Genomic DNA, 9,879 nt, shown 5'->3' with positions numbered 1-9,879 from the left:
AGCCGTCATTGTTGTTTGGCGGGTCCGGGCTGGGGATTCGAACCCGCCACCTTAGGTGTACGTGGCTGGCGCCTTAGCCCGTTGAGCTATAGGCGCCGAGCCCTAGTTGTCTTCTAAAGCTGACTTTTTCTTACAAACTAGGATCTAGTCAAAGTTTGCACATTGCCTGTGGTTGTTATGTCTTTGTTTTAAAGACCGGGGTCTTAGGTCTCTCACTTGGTTGCCTGCTGGCTTGGCTTATAATGCTTGGGCGCAAGTGATCCTCCAGCCTCAGCCTCCAGAACCGCCGGGACTACAGGCACCTGCCATCACATCCCGCTCTTAGTAGTTTTAAAACCTAGTTTAATTAGTATAATTAATTGTTACGTATTTAAAGAGTCACATGTAAGTTTTGACACATGTGCATCTGTGAAGCCAGCAGATACTTGTATGTGAAAGGCTCACAGTTTGCTTGTTTCTCGTCTCTCAAGGACCATTTTCCCTTTATTTCCGTACGTCCCATGCATTGGGTAAGTTAGATTTTACTTCTGAGTAGAACATCATCAGGATGGTGAATATGCATATTTGGTACTCCCAACTCTTGGTGTGCTCCCCCATTCCCCCTCCTTAAACAGCCACTTTCACTATGGATATATTTTGCATTTTCTGCAGTTTATATTATAGAGCTGAAATAAGTATGTACTTTTAGGGTAAGGGGGAGGAAGGTCTGGCCTCTAACACTTGCTAGTGTATAGAAATAAGATTATTTTTCTGTGTCGATGTGTATCTTGCTACCTTCATAAACACCTTAATTGTAGGAGTTTTTGGTAGCTTCCTTTGGGTTTTCTGTATAGATGATCATGTTATCTAGAAATACAGCTTTCCTAGTTCATTTCTAGTCTGGCTGCCATTTCTTTCTTCCTTCTCTCCGTCTTTCCCTGCCCCCTCCTCCCACTAGAACAGTGGTTCTCAACCTTCCTAATGCCGCGACCCTTTCCTCATGTTGTGGTGACCCCCAACCATAAAATTATTTTCCTTGCTACTCCAGGTGCCAACAGTTGAATCGACACATCAGATGTTACGTGTGTTTGTGGTAACTCAGTGAGGCAGCAATTGCCAATAATATTTCAACCTACCATTGCCATGCTAGGTGCTAAATGTTATTTAGAAAACAGAAACACATTTTTTATTTTTTCTTGATACAGAGTCTTACATGGTCACCCTTGGTAGAGTGCCGTGGTGTCTTAGCTCACAGCAACCTCCAACTCTTCAGCTCAAGTGAACCTCCTGAGTCAGCCTCCCTAGTAGCTGGGACCCCGCCCCACACTGTGGCTATTTTTTTAGAGACGGGGTCTCGCTCTGGCTCAGGCTGGTCTCGAACTTGTGAGGGATTTGTGCAATTCATCTGAGATGTGATGGTTAAGGTTTTCTTTTTCATTGGTTTTAAGAAGTTGTGATCACCTTGCAGTTGTTCTTTTTTTTTTTTTCCTCTTTAGTATGGGATTTGTTAACATTTCTTGAATTTGTGGGCTTCTAGTTTTCATCAAGTTTGGAAATTTTCAGCCACGGTTTCAAGTACTTTTGTCTGTCTACTTCCCCTTGCTTTGGGGCACGTCAGCCAGGTGGGCCCTAGGCGTGTGAAGTTACTCCATACCTCAGTGAGGGGCTGTGTACTGTTTTTCATTTTCTCTCATTTCATGTTAGATGATTTCTATTGATGTTGTTTTCAAGGTCACAGATCTTTATTTCTACAGTGTCTAATTTGCTACTACTCTCCAGTACATTTTTTTCCTCAAGCATTATAGTTTTCTTGTTTAGAAGTTCAGTGTAGATCTTTCAAAGAAACACATTGCACGTCTCTACACAGCATGCCCCATTTTCCTTCAGCTTCTTACACAGGTGGCGTGTAGGTATCATAACTACTTTCATCTCCTTGTCTGCCGGTGCCGTCCCTGAGGAGTTAGTTTCCAACTGGTATTCTAATTATGGATCATATTCCCTGCTTCTTGCCTGCTTGGTAATTTTTAACTGTAAATTGTACCTGGTTAAGTGCTGGATGTTTTTGTGTTCTAATAACTGTTCTTGAGCTTTTTTTCTGGGATGGAGCTGTCACTCAGAAGCATTTTAATTTCTCTGGGTGTTGCTTTTAATCTTTGCTAGGTTGGGCCAGAGCAGCTTTCAGTCTAGGACTAATTTTTCTCCAATACTGAGGCAAAACCTTAAAACAAAAATTTAAGTTTCTAATGCCAATGAGTTGTGAGGTTTCCACTTTGATAGGTGGGAATAGGCGCTGTACCTTGCCTGTGTCTGGTTTCCTTTGGTCTTTTCAGGTGGCTCTTTCCTACCTCCAGGGGGTTCTCTTGGTCCTGGTAGGACTCAGCTCCGCAGCCGAGGAGGAGTCTCTGCGGGTCTCTGGAGTGCTCTCTGTGCGGCTCTGCCTTCTCTTGTACTTGGCCCTGTACCTCTCAATATGCCTGGACTCCCAGCTTTATTTCTTCAGTTTAGGGCGATCATTAGGCTCCACCGAGATTTACCTTGTCTGTACTGAGGCCTAGAAACACTCTCCAGGTAGTAAGCTGGGCACTTGTTTCATTTTGTTCCTCATCTCTCAGGACATTGCCGTTGCCTAATATCCAGTGCATTTGACAAGTTAGATTTTACTATTCCTTTGACAAGTTACATCTTACCGTTCCTTTGGCAGGTTAGATTTTACCATTCCTTTGCACACTTCTCCCCTATTACTGCAGACTGATAATGTTTTATGGTTGTTTTTATAACATCTCATCCATTTCTTACTTCCTAAATAATTCGTTGTTAAAAATAAACTCCCCTTAATTAAAAATGAAATGAAGAAAATTTAAGTTTCTAAAGTAGGCGTAGTGGAGTCAGAGTAATATTACATGTGCGTCTCTGGTTTGTGTTGCTGAGAGGCGTTTTGTAGGGGATGAGGAGAAGCGTAAGGTGAATGAGTCTGAAATAGGAAGAACTGACGCACTCGTGTAATAAGTGTTATTTTCCCAGTTTGGTAAGTAAATATTTTACACCAATATTTATGGCTTATTTTTTGTGTGTTCCAGATAATCAAGTGAAAGAAAGATGAGCTTCATCTGTGGACTGCAGTCTGCGGCTAGAAACCGTGTTTTCTTCCGATTTGATTCCCTAGCTAACTGGAGAAAATGTAACACGTTAGTGGTGACCTCGCCAGACTGTCATCAAGGACCATTTAGTCGTATAATAACCACGTATCAGGGCCTGGGAGTAAGTCAGAGTAAGAGGTCCGCTTTTCTGCCTGGAAACTTTGCTTTTTATAGGACTTTGAATAACAGAAGGATAGAATGCCTTTTGAGTGGCCAAAGTAAGACAGTCTGGAGGACCACCAGAGGGGGCGCTGCGTGGAATGACTCTCCCTCGAGTCAGCTGATGAAAGACGTGACAGCAGCTCCTGCCCTTCCAGCTCTGTGTCCTCTCAGCGGCTCTCCGGGGAGAGCCAGCCGGCGTTTCCACACTTCTCCACGGGTTCAGGCCGCTCCAGTTCCTCTCTTGTTGATTATCCTTAAACCAGTACAGAAGCTACTTGCAATCATTGTGGGGAGGTAAAATACTTTTTAAAAAGTAAACTTGTGTATTAATTTTTATTAGTATTGCATTGACATTTTGTATTAACTTGTATTGACTTTTTAAAACTAATCTTCTGTGTTTGTAGAACAATACTCTTCTAAAGAAACCTTGTTAGATCCCCTTCCACCCCCTATTTAGCTCAAAATGAATTTCCACTAGGTCCTGCCCAATTTTGTCATGTATGATTTAGTAATCTTGGAATAATTTACTGCATGTTTATTTGTGGTATAGAGATGTGTGATCTCTAAAAAAGTTTTTCTTACATATTTTATGAACACTTAAAAAAGATATTTATAAGAAGAATCAGAAGTGTAGGTTCTGACTCACAGATGAGAACAGTATTGGCGAACTGCCTTTGCAGTTTGTGTAGTGTAAGCAGCGAATTAGGAAACTGAGCAACTTTGCTTATATGAGAATGGGCTCATTCCTAGTTAACTCCGAAAACATTAATACTTATTTTTCTGTTTTATTTCCAACAAATTTTTATTTTCTCTCAGTGTTCCATTATAGTAATCAGTATCTTCACAGCTAAATAGTACTTTAACTCTTTTTTTCTATTACTTGTTTCATGAAGATTGAAGGAAGCTGATCATTGTCTCCTCATAAAACTCTGAGTTTGCTAACTATGAAGTCCCCTTCTAGCCTTTTTTGTGCTTTCGTGCTTTTGATCAAAAATTGAGAACTTCTACTGTATAACTTGTAGACTGCGTGATCTGGTGCTGGCACCAGGAAAGGTACTGTTACATAGGCTGTCGTTTAAAAGCAACAACTCACCCCAGGTTCTTGGGGTAATAGCGCTTCCCAATTTCTGATGTGTTCTCATCCTCTTAAATTATTTGTTTTTAACCTTCTTGTGTTTGTTACTGTTGTAAGCTACCTAGATTTTCTTTTAGAATATGTCTCGCATATATTTTAAATAAATAACGTTATAAAGTCTTAAATAGGAAATAAGTCTTATATATTTCATAGTTTGGTTTATGTTCCTTAGGTTGAAACATTCTGTCTAAAAGCATGTCTAAAAGCATGTCAGGTGTATGACTTAGCAAAATCAACGTTGACTTTAAGAAGATATTTTGTAAAATAAAGTCTCGCCAGAGGAATGATGCATACACGTATAATGTTGAATTTCTGCTGTGATTCGAACTATGAAGGAAAGATTTTTGTCCCAATATTGGAAACGTGGCTCATTATCAGAATGTTTCTGAGCATTCTGAGCAGTAGAGAATATTGTTGTCTGGAAGGAAGTGGGCCTCCTTAGATGTTTTCCGTCAAATTTCCCGTTTTCTTATTTACAGTGCTTATGATCTTCCTTCCTGTTACCTCTCCTTCCTCGTGTTATAAAGAGGACAGTGGAGTTTCTGCTGCTGAGCCCTGTTTATTTCCCAGATCAGTGCTGAGGTAGTTCCCCTTGTACCTTGCTGCAGCCCTGGCAGATTGTAGCCTGCTTCTACCTGGAGCAGCAGGTAGAATACTGGTTAAAGGTATAGATTTATTGTCCTGTAACCCTATTTATTCAGGTCACTTGTCCCTACCAGGTGATTAAGTGGTCACAGTTGGGACTGTCACTGCCTGCCTTGCCTGGTTTTCCTCTTATTATCTCTGACCTTGCACAAGTTGCTTTAAGTTCTTTGTATCTCAGTTTTTTCTTCTGTAACAGGGTTATTATGAAGATTATCAGAGTACCTTGCATATGTTAAGTAGCCAGTAAATGTGAACTAGTGCAGTTGTAGTGAAAGAGCTCATTTAGAAGAAGAAATAGAAGAAGAAGAAAATTGAAATCAGCATTAGAACTTTTAACTGTAGCTCCATATAGTTGATGCGAAGAATTTTATAAATTAAAAAAAAATATCTAAGGGCTGGGCGCAGTGGCTCACGCCTGTAATCCTAGCACTTGGGAGGCAGAGGCAGTAGATTGTCTGAGCTCACAGGTTCAAGACCAGCCTGAGCCAGAGTGAGACCTCCATCTCTAAAAATAGCTGGGTGTTGTGAGTGCCAATAGTCCCAACTACTTGGGAGGCTGAGGCAAGAGGATCGCTTGAGCCCAACAGTTTGAGGTTGTTGTGAGCTGTGATGCTATGGCACTCTACCAAGGATGACAAAGTGAGACTCTGTCTCCAAATAAATAAATAAAACCCTTAAAAAACTATATCATAAAATTTCAAATGTTGGAGGACATGAAATGCCAGTTGTATGCGTTTGTGCTTTACTGATGTGTGCCGGGAAGATTATCAGAACTTTGAACTTTTCTTTTTGCTCTAGGGGTATAAGGAAATGGTGGCAGGCACTTCCTCCTAACAAGAAGGAACTATTTAAAGAAAGTATAAAGAAGAATAAATGGAAGTTGTTCTTTGGTTTGAGTAGTTCCGGATTATTATTCATAGTGTTTTATTTTACTCACCTGGAGATGAGTCCAATCACAGGAAGGAGGAAGCTGCTTTTAATGGGGAAAGAGCATTTCAGACTTTTGTCAGAGCTGGAGTATAAAGCTGTAAGTAGTGAGAGCTGTTTTTACTCAGATTGCTTACGCAGGAAAGAAAGTTCCTTAAATATGAAAGATGCACTGCTGTTAAATTTCAGTCTTTGGTAAGAAATTAGCATATTTTCCCCTGGAGGCCTCAGGCCTTTGGCGCTTGGCCTTCCTGCCGCCTGAATTCCTTGTTCCTCTCCTTCTGGTAACCCGGCGGACTCCTGCTCCCCCGTCGTCACCTCAGACGCACTTTCTCAGGAAGGCCTTCCCTGATTATCCAGATGGGTCAGCAGGGGAACCAGATCAGGCCGTAGACTGGATTGTGAACCAGCTCATTTGTAGATGTGAGCTGGTTCTTGGCTATATTGGGGTTAGCGTACTTCTTTTTTCTTTTTCTTTTTGCTTACTGTACTTTTCCTTCAAGTACTTACATGATGGTAATGTAATTATTTGTGTAATCATTTATTTGCTGGCCTGTCTCCCTTGTTAGACCAAGCTTCATGGACCAGGGATCTTATCTGTTTGTTTTTTCTTTTCTTTTTCTATCTTAAGCACTAGCACAGTATGTAAAACAGTGTTGGAATAACTAGCTCAATAGTCAGAATTTTATACATCGAAAGTCAAGTACAATAAGAACGTTTTTTCAAACATCAATTTGGGCAACTTATTATATATTTTGAATCTGAAATAAAGTTGGAATTTAGGAGTCTTAACTCCTTGGAAAGTATAGTAACTCAGGTAAATGCATTGTAACCTAGTGGCTTCTTCCTTGAGGACAGAGGCCATCCTTCTGTCTCCAGTGCACATGTACATGGGGTGTGATCGGTGGCTCAGCTGACATTTGTCGAATTGTCTCAAAGCCTTGCTGGGCAGCTTCAGTGTGGTTAAATCTCCGTATCTTTTTATTTCAGATGAACTTCTCAGTTTGTCGATGGAAAGTTACCATGAAAAAAAGAAATAACAATGGTTTTTCACAATAAAAATGGTTCTCAACCTATCTCTTGTAATAGAGATTGGAGAGGGTGCTTAGAATTTAGTCAGAGACAGGCCTAGCATGAAATTAATGTATCTTCTCCCATTCATGTTGCTATGAAAACTGAAAAGAAATTATATGTATCTGTACATATGTTATGTAGGCCTAGATACACTTTTCTTATTTAAGCTGCAAATGTAATACATTCATCATAGGAAAATTTAAGCACATATTCCCCTAGGGATGTTATAAAGTACTGTAATTAAATGCAATCTTATTTTATCTACTTCAGAAGGATTAATAAATAGTGGGGTTTTTTTTATTTGTTTCAGGCAGTTTACATTGGTGGTTTACATGCTTTTTAAAAAATACTTATTGATACAAACTATTTTAAACTCATACTCTACAAAGTGTTACCTTCCTAATACATCTTAAGTTGCCAACTTGTTGGTTATGTGAAGGAAATTATGTATTTAATGAAATTTAATATTTCTAGAACATTCTTGGTGTTCTCAGTACATTTGAAAGATCTCTCATTGAACATAGAAGGTGTCTTTACATAATGGCTTAGTTTCACTCAGCATAATGTAGAGAAAGTGATGTGCTCATTAGTTCTGAGATTTCTGCAATTTCCTTTCTATCTGTGTGAAGAAACACTTTAAAATTAATTAAAGACTGTCTTTTGGGGGTAAAAGTTTAACCTTTATTAAATGTCGGGTGTTTTTCTATTCAGTAGGTTGTGACTGTATTTTTCTTTTGTATTTCACTGTTTCTTAGGTGAAATCTTTATGTTCTTTCAGGCAGTGTTTAGTTTTCTCAGGATTTGTAGGTTTATAGAAATGAATGGAATTTGGATTTCAGTCCATTCAGCCCATCAAAGATCTTAGTACTGGACTAAGTTTCTTTGTGAAAACTCATTGCCTTTATATGAATAATTCAAATGTGAGTGTTTCATATATGCATATTTTTACATAATTAAAAGCTAAAAATGTTAAGTAGTAGCCACATAACTCTCCATGAAGCAATGTAAACATTTTGTAGTACTAAAACACTTAAAATAAAGAATACTTTTTAATCTTTCAGTGGATGGAAGAATTTAAAGATGATATGCTACCTGAGAAAGACGGCCGGTATCTGGCTGTTAAAGAAGTGGTTTATCATCTAATTGAATGCAATAAAGATATTCCAGGGATCTCGGAGATCAATTGGATTATTCATGTGGTTGATTCCCCCGATATAAATGCCTTTGTGCTTCCAGTAAGTAACTGTTCTCCAATACATTTTTATTGTCAAATTTGATGTCCTCATTTTTTATGGCATTCTAATTGCTTACATCATTTTTTTTTTTTTTTATGGTGCAGAATGGACAAGTGTTTATTTTCACTGGGCTTCTAAATAGCGTAAACGACACTCATCAGCTTTCCTTCCTCCTGGGCCATGAGATCGCACACGCAGTCCTTGGGCATGCTGTAAGTTCCCGCGAGGAACGTTCAGGGTTTGAAATACTGCTTTGAAGTCAGCAAGTTAAATATTTTGAATAACAGAAGCTTATGTTTTCTTTTGTTTTCTAATGATAGAATTTTAATTTTTAGAAATTGTCTTATTCTTTTACCTGAAAAACGTAAATGGCTATTTTGACAATTTTTGTATAGTCTTTAATATTTTGCACTCAATAATTGGTGTTTCTCTTAAATACTATTTTTATCATCTGTCTCTCTTGCAAAACGTAATTATTCTCAACCTCTAATTATTTTAAATTAGATTTTGAACTTCCCATAATTATTAACGTACTTGTAATCTAATCATAAAATTAATTGTAGGAAAGTGAAATTATTGTACTATCTGAGTGCGTAAATCAGTTTTCTTTCATTTTCATTTATTCTCAGAGGATAGCTTGGAGCATCTTTGAAAATGTCTAGAATGATATGCTATATATAATTAATGCAGAGTAATAATGATACCTTGCCATTTAATACCCCATGAGGGATGTATTTATTATTCCTATTTTTTGTGTGAAGATTAGAAAGACTAAATCTATCACTAGCCTGAAAAAGGGGCAGAACTGAGACTTTAACCCCGATCTCTGCCCGCAGTCCAGGGTTTCTTCTTTCCACCACGGTTGCCTGGTGGTTGGCAGCCCTTCTCTTACCAGCCCCACGGTTCTCGCTGAATCACGCTCCTGTGATTACATGTCTGTTCAGCTTGGCCTGAGTTTAGGAAAATAACGTGTATTTACTCATTTTTTATTGTTAATTATTAAAAATATGAATGACTCTTGATCTATATAATCGAAGCATATTTTCTTTAATTGACAATATGAAGGTAAATAGTAAGAAGACTGTGAAATGCTCAATCAGAAAAGCCAGTAACACTAACTTCAAATGGAAACGATCACGTTTCTGATCCTTCTGAAAGTCACCTAAAATTCTACCTGCTGGAGTATTACTAGAATGAGGTACCCAAAGTTGTGCTTTTCTGAAGCACAGATAGTAATTTTCTTCATTTCTTCTGAATAATAAGAAAATTAAAAAAAATACTTTTCTTCAACAAATATATACAACAGTAAATCAGAGCAGGTGAAATAGCGTCATGATATGCACTTTAACATGTTTCGAATGATGGCTTCATAACTGCAAAACAGATTTTGGCCATTCGACATTTAAAAGGTGTCACACTATTCAGTACGTTTGTTTTTCTGGCATCTAGTTCACAAGGTCACTGCCTCACGTCAGTGTATTGTCATTACCATCAGTGCAACACAAGAATTCAATGAGATGTAAAAGGAGAACAGCAGCCTTATAAATAGAAAATAATTGTTTTGTTGTTTTTTTTTTTTTTTTTT

General features: G+C 38.4%; 1 protein-coding gene across 6 annotated transcripts in view; it reads left to right on the top strand.

Moving 5' to 3' along the window:
- The window catches only part of OMA1 (OMA1 zinc metallopeptidase), a 72,227-nt gene that overhangs the window by 7,000 nt on the left and 55,348 nt on the right, over positions 1-9,879 (top strand). For 5 of the 6 annotated variants that reach the window (XM_023515120.1, XM_023515121.1, XM_023515118.1 and 2 more), the window contains exons 2-5: positions 3,057-3,572; positions 5,857-6,085; positions 8,121-8,294; positions 8,399-8,506. In XM_023515120.1, the coding sequence (XP_023370888.1) occupies positions 3,076-3,572; positions 5,857-6,085; positions 8,121-8,294; positions 8,399-8,506 (1,008 nt within the window). In that variant the 5' untranslated portion in view covers positions 3,057-3,075. Of the gene's footprint in view, positions 1-3,056; positions 3,573-5,856; positions 6,086-8,120; positions 8,295-8,398; positions 8,507-9,879 lie in introns of those variants that run through there. The other variant, XM_023515122.1, reaches the window with a different exon arrangement.

The sequence above is a fragment of the Otolemur garnettii genome, unplaced genomic scaffold (genome assembly GCF_000181295.1).
Source record: "Otolemur garnettii isolate 467f Iridium unplaced genomic scaffold, OtoGar3 scaffold00066, whole genome shotgun sequence".
NCBI classification, from domain to species: domain Eukaryota; kingdom Metazoa; phylum Chordata; class Mammalia; order Primates; family Galagidae; genus Otolemur; species Otolemur garnettii.
The sequence above is the reverse complement of the archived record's forward strand: the minus strand, read 5'-3'. Positions and strand labels throughout refer to the sequence as shown.